Consider the following 14,594-nt stretch of genomic DNA (forward strand, 5'->3'; position numbering starts at 1 on the left):
GTATCCCTCATGCACCTTGCACTACACACCTGCCCACACAGGATCAAACTACTACCTCCCCCAGGGCCCATACGACCTGACCCGTCTTCACGGCTACTGCCCGCGCCACGCCAGCCAAGAGATGAAAGAAGCCAACACAGCCTGCAAGCAAGCCTACGAGACATTACGCCAGAGCGCCGGCCGCAAGACCCTCAACGTCATAGCCTCCGAGTTCGAAATCTTCAAAGAGGCCTTCCGCCGCGACCGCAGAAGCAAAGACGCGGCACTAGTACGAGAGCACAAGCAAAGAGTGTTGGGCGCCCCTCCCGTGCCCCTAAACGCCAAAAGCAATCATGCGAGCGGGAAACCTGGGGTTCAGGAAGAAGTATGGGATTGGAGGTATACACTCCGTCCTTGCACGTCGAGCCACTGCAAGGCGTACTACACACCTTACTCGAACCATTACATTTACTACCGCACACCGTTTTCTGGCACTTCTTTCTTGCCGCAGGAGACTCTTTGCTCGGCGTGTGCGCAGACGGAGGTCGAGGGCTTCGCGAAGAAGGTTAAAGAGAAGTGGGGGAGCAGGTGCGGTTGGGATCATCAGGAGTGGCATGAGTGGTACACCAATGCCTGTAATGATCGTAATATGGAGCAGGACTATTGGCTCAGAGCACAGGAGAGAGCGGTCAGAGAGCGGGGGCCTGCAAAGTGGGTGGGTAGGCTGGAGGAGGTTGACGTCGTGGAAGAAGAGGTTGATGAGTTGAAGAAGGGGAGGAAGAGCTTGATGAGGAAGTGGTTTGGGAGTATGTCGCAGTGATTGGGTAGGGTACTGGATGGGTGCGATGGCAGATGGAATACGATTTTGATCGAGGCACGGTACACAGGCCTGGTATACTGTACCACATTCTTTTGGGACTAAGACAGCAACACTATCGGAAGACTAGATCACGCACACGCTTCGAGGGGCCGTATAAAATAATTGCGTATATTACCATACTACTCGCGAATACAAACCACAGCTTTCCTATTGGCCGAACTTGTCACAATCTGGTTCATCCCATGGTACGTGCGATGACGCAGAGCGAGACGAGCCACTCACAACTTCCGCAACATCGACGACCTTGACGAAAAGATACTCACACGAATAAGAGAAATCGCAGGTATAATATACTGCCGTAATCTGGTCCCAAGCCCAAGATACCTTGGTTAGCATGTGGTTCAACATCATTGCGCAGTGGATGCACGCAGAAGTTCATAGCAATAAATCAAGATTTCATTCCTTTGCTCCTTGCATACACTACAACTCTTTGCATACACTACAACTCTTGCATACACTACAACTCTTTGCATACACTACAACTCTTGCATACACTACAACTCTTGCATACACTACAAGTCCTGCATCCTGACCTTTTGCCTACTACAAGTCAAAAGATCGTCGTCATGGCCTCCGCCACTCAACCGCCAGAGTCACAGTCCCTAAAGCGTCCTGCAGAGGCAGATACGCAGCCACCCCGGATGAGGTATGAAAATTCCCACATCTACAGCTAAGTACCCCCGACTAACTTCGACTATAGTAAAATCGCACGCCAAGGCAGTTATGGTACCATCCTCGTCAGAGTCGGCACCTCAAAAAAGTCATACCTGCTCCACACCGACTATCTCTCGCACTACTCAACCCTCTTCAAGCTACGCCTAGCACACGATGCTCCGATATATCTCCAAAATGTAGAGCCCGAAGTCTTCGACATCTTCATCGACTGGCTGTACACGCAAAAGCTACCAGAACCCTCCGAATGGGACTGCCTGCTCGTAGCCCAATGCCTAGACTTTGCAGGCCAATACCTGATCCCCCTATTCGAAGAAGCCGTTGGAAACGCGTTTGTCGATAAGGCGTTCGAGAGAGGAATAACCCCGTACTACCCGACCGTCATTTTCGCATACACGAAGCTTCTCCGACACACTGATGCCTCAGACCGCTTGAGGCGTCTACTCGTGGACTATCACTGCGATAAATACAGACCGGGGGAAGTTCATAACGCCGAACCTGGGATGAAACTGGAGGATGAGACGGCGGAACAGATTCCAATCGCTTTTTGGAAGGCGGTTATGGATCGGTATGCGAGGATTGGTATTGGTTATGCGGAGATTGATATGTGCGTGCAGAAGGAATATCATGGGCATGTGAAGAGGGAAGATAGAGATAACTGTTTGGTTTGTGGGTGGACTTGAGGGAAGGGGGAGATGTTGTGGGTGCCGAGCGAAGTTTTGTTGAGGCTGGAAGTTTGAGAGAAAGCAGGTGTGGTATCTAGGTCTTGGTAACATCGATTTCTTCATGTTCATTGAGAATGTAAACTTGTAATAAAATGAAATGAATTCCGAGTAGAAGCTACAAAGCGATCGCGGGTATCTTAGTAGTACATAAAGGCCGTTGTTCGTAAGTAATACACAGGCTCGATAGTGCGCAACAAAAAGAGTCCAATAAAAGTGTAACTTGCCGACGATGTCAAATGAGAAGGGGGTCTACATCGCAATATTTTACTTCCTTCTGTCCCATGAATCGCGTGAAAGGATACCGCGACACTTGTCTGGGCCACTCCACATGATGCCTCATGCGACACGGTATATTCCAGTATATCCCTTCGATCCAGCTCAGCACGGCCGTAGGGGCATGTACGCCCTCAAAGCCCACTCTTTCGAGGTAGAGAATGGGTGTAAGAACAGCCTGGACCGCGATGAAATGAGCCAGCAGAATCTGCGCAACACTGTTGTTGGGATCGATGAAGGCTTGGAACTCATCATGAGTCCACTTGGATGGTGTGTTGTAGAGCATAACAAAGGTTTGATATGTCTCTGGTGGGCGGTCATACGCATGGGTGATTGTGCATACGAGCAACTCCCAGTATGACCGCTCACAGTCGGACATGTTCAAGGTCTGGACAAGGTCGAGGGATAATGATGCCATGTCGAGATCTTCGCGGTTGAAGCAGCTCACCCTCGATGTTCCGATCCGCTTCTGAATTCTCTCAAGGTGGGAATCTGCGCAGAATGCCTATAGGGGGTCAGTGTGAGCCTTCAATCTCGGACAAAGATAGCTGTACATACGTTGAAGACTGAGTCGGCGATGAACATCATGTTGTTACCTGCGATCAGGTTGCACCCACGGACCATCGTCATGAATTCTGCCATGCCGTCCTGCAGGTGACTTGATTGGAAAGCAAGTACCAAAGCCGCGGCCATTCTCGCATCTCGCTCGCAAGCGGTCGTCGGGGGTACTGAGAGCGCTTCGTTAAGGGATTTGACAGCGAGGATTCGGTGCTGTATGGCTAGTTCTGCAACACCCGACTGCGTTACAGCGTCCAGATGTGACGCAGCCAGCGCCAAGATGGAATGCATAAGATACTCGTACTACAATGGTTAGCACTCCTTTTTGAGGTTGAGCATAGCCAACAAGCTTCTTCCATGTCTTCCGGGCTCTGATGGAAACACATACATTATGCGCAAAGCCGGGAATCGCCGTGATCCAGATCTTGTCTGCTCCGACCGGGAGATGCGGGTAGGCCGTGATGAGAAAATGATGAAATAAACGCATGTCTGCCATGGACTATGATTGGAGGTTACTATACCATTCAAAGCACGCTTGAAGTACACTTACGAAGACGCCTGGAATCGATCCTAGGTTGCCTCCCTCCTGAGGGTGCGGTGAAGTAGGAAGACGTTGCATTGCTTGAATGATATTTGCTGGATACTCGCACTGCAATCCCGCCTTGGTACAATGGTGGCACTCAGGATGTCTCTCGTTACATTTGATCCTTCTGTGCTCTGATTAGGACAATTGAACAATATGAATACCCGAACATCGATACAGTACCTTTTCTTGCAGTTGAAACAACCGCGGCGGGATTTGGTGTGTCCTTTCCTTGGAATTGGTCTGCGAGGCATCGGTGGCGCACTCCCAATTCCACTATCCGACAAAGTCGGTGAGTCACTCGAAGAGCTTTCGACTACAGTACCGTGATCCTGTGGAGACGACATTGATATCAGAGATATGAGAAGGATTCAGCGATCTGCGGGTTCGCTTCCCCTGTGGCGATATATACTCTTCTGTATGCGGTATCCTGTGTCTCTAAAGATGTGGACTGCACAGTTTTGGGGGCCGAGAGCGGGAAGTATGAAGCGACCCCGTGGGTGTGGGTGGTCCGTTAATCAGGGGACGCCAGGTTTACGGCTGAACCGTGGCGGGCTTACAGCACTATACTGTAAAACAAACGGCCAACTAATAGGATCGCGGTTTCGCCTAGGGCCCTGATAATCAGAGTACCCAAAACGGTTTAGCATGGTGAAGCTCTAGATGTCTCCGGTTACTAGACAGCTCACCGGTATGCAGCCATACCGTTGGATGGCGCCTGGTGGTTCTGAGGGCTGTGCTGCTGATATGCATCAATCGGCAGAGCGTCTATGCCTTGCAACCGCTTCAGGCCTACTTTGCGAGTCCAAATCAAAATCGTGAGACAGCTTCCTCGAGATGATCCCGAGCACATTCCGGTGATGCCGGCTCTGTCGCAATGACGTCGCTGTATCACGAACCAACGATAGCATGGAACGTCTAGCTTTCACTGTTGCCTGCAGCTGTTTGACAGGCTATTTTTGCATTACGAGATAGCGACAAGCATCGCCAAGAGGAAGACGTGCGCCGATAGGTTGCCTTGACACTGGCGGCGTCCAGAAGATGGGTTGCTGGGAGGGCGCAGAAGTGCACATGGCGTCGCCTTTGACTCACCACGAGCCCATGTACCAGAGAGCTCTTTAATAATAGTTGTACTTGCATGCAACTATTTCAGAGAATGCTGTGATGTAACGTCGTGGCCACGGTGGTCGATGGGCGCACTGCGAGGTCATGCGAAGTTTCCGCAAACACCAATAGGATCCCTTCGATCGACCGAGGCTGGAAGATTTCGCGTAACATTACCGTCTCAAGCCTGCGAGGCGTACCAGGCACAGATGATGTTCAGGCAGCGAGAGTGTCGAAGTAGCCGCTGACTGGCCTCAATCTCAATCGCTGCGCGGCGTAGGGGTGGAATGCCAAGGCGCTAACTCACCCCAGTCACCGTCCGGCCGTGTTCCAGGTTCTCTCCGTCCATCATCACCACTGTGTTCATACACATCCTCTCTACAGCGCTATTCTAGTCCACGACACGAGCTCTGCCTTCTTCACAATCCTGGTGAAGCATGGCGGTCCTCGAAATAACCCAATTGCGTCTCAAGAATGTTGCCGCCGACGATCCAGCATTGCTTGAGAACCTGTCAGCCGTGCGAGAGAAGCTGCACACAAGCTCACAGTTTTACAACTGCATCGAGGACCCCAAGTTGATCTATATTTTGGGCATATGGCCAAATTTGGAAGCACACTTGGAATTCCTAGAATCTCCAGCGCGGGACGAGGTTCTAAGCCCCCAAGAAGATATGCTCCAATTTTGTTGGACTGTCCATGTGGAACTAGATGGTATACATTCACTTCCATTAGAGGCACCCATATTGGCAATGGAGAGACTTCGTTTTGAGGAAGAGTGCGTCGAGGATCTCGAAAGGGCTGTCACAAGCTATGCGCAACAGCTCCGAGGCAATCACACGTTCAGAGTAGCACACGGCTGGCGATGCGATGCACCGGGAACTCACGAGGCGCTCGTCTTTACTGGATGGGAGACTGCGCAAACCCACGTCACCCTTACAGCAAACGTGGATGATGACCACGACGTCGCCGTATTGCAGGGTCGATCCGAGACGGTGCAAATCATACGTGGCAGAAATCTGGAGCGGAAAGATGGGTGAAATTAGGCTCGAAACTGTTCTTCATTCTTGAGGGTGCATGGTTTATGGGCTTGGAGCTCTCTTGGGGAAAGGGAAGTTGTGAGAGTCAGTCTTAATGGAAGGCACACGTGCGCCTGTTCTTCCACGAGATCTCCGACTGGTCGGGTCGTGTACCCGTGCGAGGCCAGCACTCCGATCGTGGGGATCCATGCCAATCATCGAAAAGAGCAGCCCATAGTAAGCACCTAAACTTCGTTGGACGACCGGCACTGCGTAAGTGCTGCACAGGGCATATCGATCGGGACGATCTTCCCTCTGTCGGTGGTTCCATTTCGGGGTAATGGCCTTGGTTCGATGCATGACCACCGGAATTCCTTCGCGCTTTCCGTACCGCTGCATAAGGTTTTGCGGCAGGGTCACATGTTCCACAGCAGCACAAGGAGCCGGTTGTGGGGTAGGCAGGACTGGGCGCGATCTTGGCCTGCGACAAGACGAGACGCTACGGCGAGATAGCTGTGCAAGGCTGAACGTGGACTCAGACCTTCAACTTCATGTCCTGTCGCTCGCGCTTCGAAGGCATCGACGATTATTATCAGATGCTACGATGCAGTTAAGGTTGCAGTACCAGACAGTCGGTTGCTTTACCCCGCAATAAACCCCACTAGGACAGTGTTGAGCTGCGATCACCCCGACGCAATTCAACTCGCCATGCGGTACTTGAAATGACTTAAGAAAGTCGCGACTGGCATGTTTGATCGATCGTTCTTGCTCAAGTTGCGTTCGCTGCGTGGCCACTCCGTAGACGCATTCACACGTGCCATCGACCTGTCTACGAAGCGACCAATCCAATCACTTGCAATAATACGCGCCTCGATAATTTTGGTACAACTTCACGGACACGAGAATCGAGCCTATATCTAGAAATGAAAAGCCTATGTCGCTGTGTCTGGACCTTTACACAGCTTGCAGCGCTGTTGATAACAGGAACACTGGCGCAGCAAACCGCCGACTTCGATCCATTACAATGGGTGGACCCATTGATCGGTAGTAGAGACGGCGGTAATGTCTTTGCAGGCGCAACACTACCATACGGCATGGCAAAAGGTCGGCTACAGGAGCGCAACATTGATAGCCAATTGCTAAAACCCTGCAGCCGTTGCGGATGTGGACGGTGCGAATACCGGGGGGTTCTCCACGGACGGCAGCAACATCACCGGCTTCTCAGCTTTGCATGACTCTGGAACAGGAGGAAATCCAAGCTTAGGCAACTTCCCCATCTTTCCGCAGTTGTGCTCAGGCGATGACATCAACACATGCAAGTTTCCAATCACAGCACGCGCAACTCCTTATCGAAACGATTCAATCGAAGCACGACCCGGCTACTTTGGAGTAACACTGGAAAACGGCATACATGCTGATATGGCCGTTTCAGAACATGCTGCACTTTTCCGCTTCGACTTCTCCACAGCATCTAATGGAAATGGAAGCAACGATCCTCTCATCATGCTTGATCTGACAGACTTATGGGCGAGTCGACAAAACGCTTCTATTGCTATCGAGGCCGATGCCGGCCAACAATCGGGTAGAATGAGAGGGAATGCCACCTTTTTACCCAGCTTCGGCGCGGGGTCTTACATGGCATACTTTTGCCTTGATGTTTCCGGAGGAACTGTCAAAGACTCTGGAGTATGGGTCAACGACAGAGCCGGCGAGCGACCAAAGGAACTTTACGTGACACGCGGCTTCAACTTGTTTTACGTCCAAGCTGGTGGATTCATCCGATTAAACGGCCCACTCTCAGGACCGGTGCTAGCAAGGATGGGATTGAGCTTCATCAGTACTGATCAAGCCTGTCAAAATGCTGAGAGGGAAATCCCGGGGCCCACCTTTGACTTTGACGGACTTGTCACGTCAGCCGAGGAAGCCTGGCGTGAGAAGCTCGCTCCGATTACCATCGAAACTGGCGAAGTGGACACGAGCATACAGACCAGCTTCTGGAGCGCTGTTTATCGCACGATGATATCTCCTCAGAACTACACGGGCGAGAACCCGCACTGGCAGAGCGATGAGCCGTACTTTGACAGTTTCTACTGTCTCTGGGATATGTGGCGCGTGCAACTGCCTTTCCTTACTGTGTTGGAGCCATCCATCATGTCCAGTTTAGTACGAAGTCTCCTGGATACGTATAAGCATCGCGGATGGCTGCCAGACTGCATGATGAGCACGTGCAAAGGCTGGACACAGGGCGGTTCCAACGCCGATAACGTCCTAGTCGATGCGTACGTCAAGAACATCACAGGCATAGACTGGGAACTCGCCTACGAAGCCATCGTCAACGACGCCGAGAACGAGCCCTTAGAATGGAGTCAAGAGGGACGTGGCGGCCTGACGAGTTGGAAATCGCTAAACTACATCCCGGTGTCGGACTTTGACCCTTACGGGTTTGGTACAAACTCAAGGAGTATATCGCGATCTCTAGAATATGCTTACAACGACTTCAATCTCGCTACTTTGGCAAAGGGGCTCGGTAAAAACACGACGGAAAAGTACTTCTCGCGCGCAACAAACTGGCGGAACCTTTTCAAATCCGACCAGACCTCCTCGATCAACGGTACAGATACTGGCTTCACGGGCTTCTTCCAACCCAGGAACTTAAACGAAACATGGGGCTACCAAGACCCTATTGCCTGCAGTCCGTTGACCGACTTTTGCTCACTGACGTCAAATCCGTCCGAAACATTTGAGAGTAGTGTTTGGGAGTACATATTCTTCGTCCCGCACGATATTGGGAAACTCATCGAGCTACTTGGGGGCGACGAGACGTTTGTGCGCAGACTGGACTTCTTCCATACCAGCGGCCTGGCGGACATAGGAAACGAACCAGTGTTCCTTACGGTGTATCTGTCTCATTTTGCGGGAAGACCTGGGTTGAGTGCTGAGAGGGCACATTACTGTAAGTCTTGCCGCACTAGATATCAAGGAAGTGTCCAGTTTGAATGCGTTTGCTGACACCAAATGTAGACATTCCATCACGGTTCAACGCTACACCCGGCGGTCTTCCAGGCAACGACGACTCCGGGAGCATGGCATCTTTCGCACTCTTCAGCATGCTTGGCCTCTTTCCAAACCCAGGACAGAACGTCTACTTTATCATTCCGCCTTTCTTCCCCACTGTTTCCATAGCTAACAAGCTCACGAATGCTACTGCTACTATTCGTAACACCAATTTCGACAAGGAGTACAAAAATATTTACATCCAGAGTGCTAAGCTGAATGGCGAGGTGTACACCAAGAACTGGATTGGACACGAGTTCTTCACGCAAGGGTGGACGCTGGAGCTTGTGCTGGGAGATACGGAGAGTGATTGGGGTACGAAGAAGGAGGATAGACCGCCTAGTATGTCGGATGGGCAAGGTGAGGTGGATCTGGGGTTGAGGATGCAGTAGGAAACGGCGAGATGGGGAAGGTTGAGAAGTAATTGGAAAGCACTGAGCGCCGAAGATATAAGCGCTGATAGGGTGGTCTAACTAGCGCTGTAAACTAGTATATTGTAGCAGCAAGTTGCAATTATGGGGAAATCCAATCGCTGGTTTGACTGCCTAGTTCAGTAGTTTGGGTATATCCGTTGACTTTTTAATTACTGTGATCAGAACAAAGCTTTCGAAGCAACGCTCAATAGCCACGCGGCATCTTGCCAACCGCCGACCTCTTCATTGGCCGTCGTACGTTGCGAGTCCCCGGTCGTTGGTCGACTCTCTGTGTCTGTAGTTGTCGCATCGCCTTCTTGTCTCCGCAGAGCAGACGCAGCAATGATGGCTTCTCGTTCAAGCTTCCGTCGCTTGGCTTCAACTTCGCGGCGTAATTTCAGCTCCTCCGTTGTAAGATTGTCTAGTCGCAAGCTCCTATCATCTTCCGCATCATCCTCATCGGACGCTTCTCTGTCCTCGTCGACAGAGAACAATGTCCATCCGATGAGACGATCCATCCAACCTCCAAGCCCGAACCCGCGTTCGCGCGCCAAACGAGCGACTTCTTCCTCGTCGCCATCGCTTTCTTCGTCTGCTTCGATGAAGTCAGGCTCGATGAAGCGTTCGTCTAGCTCAGAGATCTCGAAGCTGGCTCTTCCTGACTGCGGTTTTGATCCGGTGGACATCATGAGATCGGCCCGACTCCCTACCCTACTGCCCCGTCGACTCTGCCGTGCGCTGGGTACGCGGGAGCCTACGCGACTGGGGATACGACTCCCCACCCTGGACATGCGCGGCGAGAAGAACACAGGAAAGTCCGCGTCACCGACATGTTCGCCGGAGAGTAGAGCCATGGGCCTATCCTCGTGTGAAGAGCGTTTCTCGTACTCGTCACCTTGTCCGACTAGACTGGTGGAGCTCTCTCGTCTCACAAGCCAACCCTGACCCTTGCTGTCCCTCGTCTCGCCAGCGATTGCCAAACCAGCGCGGTGCAGCCACTCTTCATTTGACTCTTTGGTGTGATGCTTTACGAGTGGTGAGTGCAGAGGTAGGGGCGCTGTGCCTTTCCTTGTATGGTGTCTCTGTTTTCCATCATCTACTCTGACCACTTCCTCAGCAAAGCTCACACCGGGATGCAAGACACTAGTACTCTTTGCTTTTGGTATGTCGCCGACATCGCGAACTTCGGTACGGGGGTTGACGAAGTAGCTGTCGTATGCGTATGCTTTCTTCGGACGCTGCCGCGAACTGCTGCGACTCTGGCTCAGACTTAAAACACCTGGCGTTGTAGGTGCCGACTTTTGCGCGATGTACGACGTCCGAGGGGTGCGCGTGCCTTGCTCGTCGGGCGAAGGTGGTACGGATGCATCGAGAGGGTATTTGGCGCTGAGCGGAGCTATGGAGAGATTGTGGAGGTTCGGGTAGGAGCGACGTGATCGGGAGGTCGAGCGTGAAGGCTCCATGATGCTCAATCGGAGAACGTGGGGCCACTGGCTACGCTGAGGATGTGAGAAATGTCACGATGCTTCCTGTTTGGTGGAGTGACCGAGGTCCAGCAGGTCAAACGCACAGACTCTGGGGAAATGAGGGCGTAGCCTTTCATGGTTAGCTGCCGATCACGCGAGTCTTCACGTGAAAGTGGTGAGATGCAACTTTGAAATATTCGAACGGGAGAAATTTCCTGAAATCATCCTGTGACCTCAGATCAGGGTCTGCAGTTAGCTCTCTCGAGGACATTGATGCCTACGGAATGCCGCGGAGTCGTCATAGAGATTTCGAGATACTTCCTGCCAAGTTCTACAGGGCGTCCAGGCCCTGAGGCTACTTGGTCGCGATGATTAGGAAGCGGCCACAAGACTCGGACAGCAGGAGAACTCGGGATAAACGGCTACGAATGTTGCCTTGATGATGGCATATAAGCTGGGCAAAGGCGAAGTATGATATCGTTGTGTTCGAATAGTCGGTTTGCTCTGGGAACACGGCCCATAAGCTTCGCCTACTGGCATTTGCCGTCTACAGTAATGCTTTGATGCGCTTACTGTGTTATTGGCGTCTCTTTTGTGCCGATTCTTCCGCGCGGTTCTGGCGAACACGGCGTGGTTCACCCAAGCACTAGAGACCCACCGCTCCGTAGGTTGCGAGTGGAGCGATGACGAGGTCAACGGCGCTGGAAGGTATCAAGCCTGTCGCTGAGGCACGGGAGCGAGACAGTGTTGAGACGCGCCGCCCAGGTCGGAGCTATGCAGCGGGGCGGTTTGCCTTGGAACAGAAGCGAACTTAGCGAAGCTTGCCCACTGCCCAGGTGCTACTGGCGCTTGCTCTGTGCTTGCCGTCATTTGGCAAGGCACGACAAGACTGGTGCGGGGTCCGCGCGCTGTTTGCTGGTACCAAGGTGACTGGACTAGCACGCAGCCCACAGAATTATTTCGATGAATTATATGCTCTGCGTTCCTGCATAGCCAAAGTACCGTTGGGAAGGTGCGGCAAGTGACGTACGGCGCTTGGCGGACCCTGGAACCGGCGGTCCAAGCCAGCGGATTGATTCCGACGCATCTGGCTCGGACCAGTGAAAGGCGCGCTAGGGCGACCCGCCCGATTTCTTCCACAACACCAGCCTTCATTACAATACACTACTTCTCACTCCCCGCGAACTACGGCTGACATCCTTCGCTACCGCCCCGAGCCATCACCACACAAATATCCGTCTACTGCGCACACCACCCCGCCCACAGTACACCCTACCTCACTCACTCACAATGAACATCAACGCCTCTTTGCATCACCGCAAGACGCTCGCAAGATGTGTCCTGTAACCAGCCGGTAACAGCGAAGTAAGTTTCACTCTTTCATGCAACCTTGGAAGCTGCACAGTCACCAGCACTGTGTGAACTGCCGCATTTTCAATGCATGCCCTTCCATTCGCCGCGCGCTCGACACGGCCGCCGGATCCGTGGGTGACAGCGGCGACAACCCATAGTTCGCGTATTCGGAGCTATCCTCCTAACGTACGAGCATTTGGCTGATAGAATAAAGGCTGCCCGCGTCGGCTTCTGCCCCCGTGTCTCTTGTCTTCGAGCATCCTCCCAAGTCAGACTTCCAAACCCTCAACGCACACAAGGACACTCGACAAGGCCTACCACCAAGCACCTCCGCATCCAAAAATCCGCGCTGTGAAGGGTATAGGACAAATCGTCCGAGTACAACACAAGCTGAGCTCATACCTATACCTTTCACAACCTCCTTCACACTCGAACCCGAAGCTCCGCAGCGCTTCAACATGTCTTCATCAAACGGAGACTCCGCGATGTCTCCTAGCCAGGACCAGAACGCTCAGGAGAGCGTATTCGAGAGGATCAGGGAGTTCGTCGCCTCTCTCGGACTCTCTGCAAGCGACGGGCTCATTCAGCACGCTGGCGAGACTACGCACGAGGATCTAAAGGTCGTCGTAGACCCTCAGGGTCACCAGTGTTCCGTCACCTGCACAGCCGAGTCTTACGGCACTCTCACACCGGCCGTCTCCATCCGTTCGGCACACGAACGCCTTCAGTCACTTACTCCTCCATCAAACTACGGCACAGTTCTCCCCGGATGCGTCTATCGTAGCAGCTATCCAAAGGAGGAGAACTACGAATTCCTCAAGGAAACCGGCATCAAGACCATCCTCACCCTAGTTCCTGAGCCACTCTCGCCTGAGTACCAAAGCTTCATGAAGGAGGCTGGTATACAGCACTTCCACGTTCACGTCAAGGCCAACAAAGGCGAAGTGCGCGTCGAATCGTGCGAAATGTCACGAGCTCTGCGCCTCATCATGGATCGTACCAACCACCCGATCCTCGTCCACTGCAACAAGGGCAAGCACCGCACAGGATGCACCATCGCCTGCTTCCGGAGAATCCTCGGCGTCGACCCGGAGACAGTTCGCGAGGAATACCATACTTACGCCGGCGCAAAGGCTCGCTTCCTCGATGAAGTCTTTTTCGAAAATTTCGATCTCAACTTGGTCATGTGGATTGCTCGCCAGGAGGGCTGGGTTGCGCCTGTAATTGATGCTGCGCCACCCACACCCCCGGCTTCAGTCAGCTCAAGCACTAGCGCAAAGGTAGTCGCTTTGGCTTGATATTTTCCTTGGGTCGTATTGCATTATTAGGCGTTCGAAAGGGAGCATTGAGCATGCCGGATCGCTTGCCGGCTCAGTTGAGGTTTCAGCGCGGCGTTCCAGGCTCAAGAAGCATATCATCAACAACGGGCATCGGGATCAGGCGTTCAACTCGGAATATCTTTTAATTGAGGCCTAGAAGATGGCTTCTCTATCTCCAAGCGAGATGTGCTTTCTTTCTCATTGTGCATTGGGTGGTTTGTTACTTTTAAACTTTTGGACATTACTCATTTCTGTTGCTATTCGAGAGGGCAACTGCCGATAAAAGAACATCGGTATATTGTCAGGAACCTATTCCCTATGTTATACTACACGAAAAGTAATACATCTCAAACTGTGTGGCTCATATGAGAGCTTCAGTCACTGAATCCAAACTTCTCATCGATGTTTTTTGCTGCCGTGAAAACTGCGTACCCTACGTCAACCCAGGAAAGAACGGAATAGGTCTACAGTCTACATCGACACAGAAACATGCAAAGTAGGTGACCTAACGTCGATGTAGGCTCCAGAGCTGTTCAGCTTCTGCTTATATGAGATGCACCTCGTTTCCCTTTAACGTTTTGCTTTTCCCAAACACGATCTCGGTACCACCAAAATTCCATGCCCAGTGGTTTTCCTTTTTCCCTTTCCTCCATTCAAGGGTCTGGTCAGATTCGGGTCCCCGCCTAACAACAGCACTAATCATCACATTGCTTCTTACGTCCAGACCGCCGTCTTGTTGCCCTGACGATCATGGTGTTCTAGACGTAGATGTGCATTTAGATTCTGTGGCAAGGAATAGTCATCGTCAGGTACAGGGACGGGTGGCCGGTGTGCTGGGATCAGGGCAGTGTTTGCCCAGGTGTGGTTTTTTGGTTTGTGGGATGTGGATCTGCAGGGTCGATGAGATCATGATGGTGGACGCTAGAGGGGGTGGTTGACTGTGCTATCTGTGGACGGAAGGAAATTCGTTGTTTTAGTTCTATAATATGCGTATCTTTGCAGCGTGTGCGTGCAGGTTGGCGATGGGATACTCATCATTCGGTGTTTTGGTATTGGTCGCATTTCCTCTCAGGAAATCGTTTGAGCGAGGACGCTGGGTACAGCGGAGAGGAGAAGTTAAGCTGCATCTACTCGGATGGCGCAGGCACTTAACCAGGCATATTAGAGGCGAAACTGGGATGGGATGAAACTCTGCGTAG

General features: G+C 52.3%; 5 protein-coding genes across 5 annotated transcripts; 3 read left to right on the forward strand and 2 right to left on the reverse strand.

Annotated features, from left to right (window-relative positions):
• Positions 1 to 1,425: 1,425 nt before the first annotated feature.
• J4E93_007944 (uncharacterized protein) lies at positions 1,426 to 2,170 on the forward strand (the record flags this gene model as incomplete). The annotated part of the gene is made up of 3 exons (XM_049345847.1): positions 1,426 to 1,505; positions 1,560 to 2,099; positions 2,149 to 2,170. The coding sequence occupies 3 exons, from the start codon at positions 1,426 to 1,428 to the stop codon at positions 2,168 to 2,170; spliced, it is 642 nt and encodes a 213-aa protein (XP_049196780.1).
• A 318-nt stretch (positions 2,171 to 2,488) lies between these two features.
• On the reverse strand, positions 2,489 to 3,153 carry J4E93_007945 (uncharacterized protein; the record flags this gene model as incomplete). The annotated part of the gene is made up of 3 exons (XM_049345848.1): positions 2,489 to 3,034; positions 3,088 to 3,095; positions 3,147 to 3,153. 3 exons carry the CDS (start codon positions 3,151 to 3,153, stop codon positions 2,489 to 2,491), a joined length of 561 nt encoding a protein of 186 aa, XP_049196781.1.
• A 3,560-nt stretch (positions 3,154 to 6,713) lies between these two features.
• Positions 6,714 to 9,236, forward strand: J4E93_007946 (uncharacterized protein; the record flags this gene model as incomplete). Its single annotated transcript, XM_049345849.1, has 3 exons — positions 6,714 to 6,894; positions 6,944 to 8,743; positions 8,812 to 9,236. 3 exons carry the CDS (start codon positions 6,714 to 6,716, stop codon positions 9,234 to 9,236), a joined length of 2,406 nt encoding a protein of 801 aa, XP_049196782.1.
• A 200-nt stretch (positions 9,237 to 9,436) lies between these two features.
• Positions 9,437 to 10,720, reverse strand: J4E93_007947 (uncharacterized protein; the record flags this gene model as incomplete). The annotated part of the gene is made up of 1 exon (XM_049345850.1): positions 9,437 to 10,720. One exon carries the CDS (start codon positions 10,718 to 10,720, stop codon positions 9,437 to 9,439), a length of 1,284 nt encoding a protein of 427 aa, XP_049196783.1.
• A 1,814-nt stretch (positions 10,721 to 12,534) lies between these two features.
• On the forward strand, positions 12,535 to 13,374 carry J4E93_007948 (uncharacterized protein; the record flags this gene model as incomplete). The annotated part of the gene is made up of 1 exon (XM_049345851.1): positions 12,535 to 13,374. One exon carries the CDS (start codon positions 12,535 to 12,537, stop codon positions 13,372 to 13,374), a length of 840 nt encoding a protein of 279 aa, XP_049196784.1.
• Between the last annotated feature and the right edge of the window lie 1,220 nt (positions 13,375 to 14,594).

The sequence above is a fragment of the Alternaria ventricosa genome, assembly GCF_023758065.1.
Source record: "Alternaria ventricosa strain BMP 2768 chromosome Unknown scaffold_15, whole genome shotgun sequence".
Taxonomy (NCBI): Eukaryota; Fungi; Ascomycota; class Dothideomycetes; order Pleosporales; family Pleosporaceae; genus Alternaria; species Alternaria ventricosa.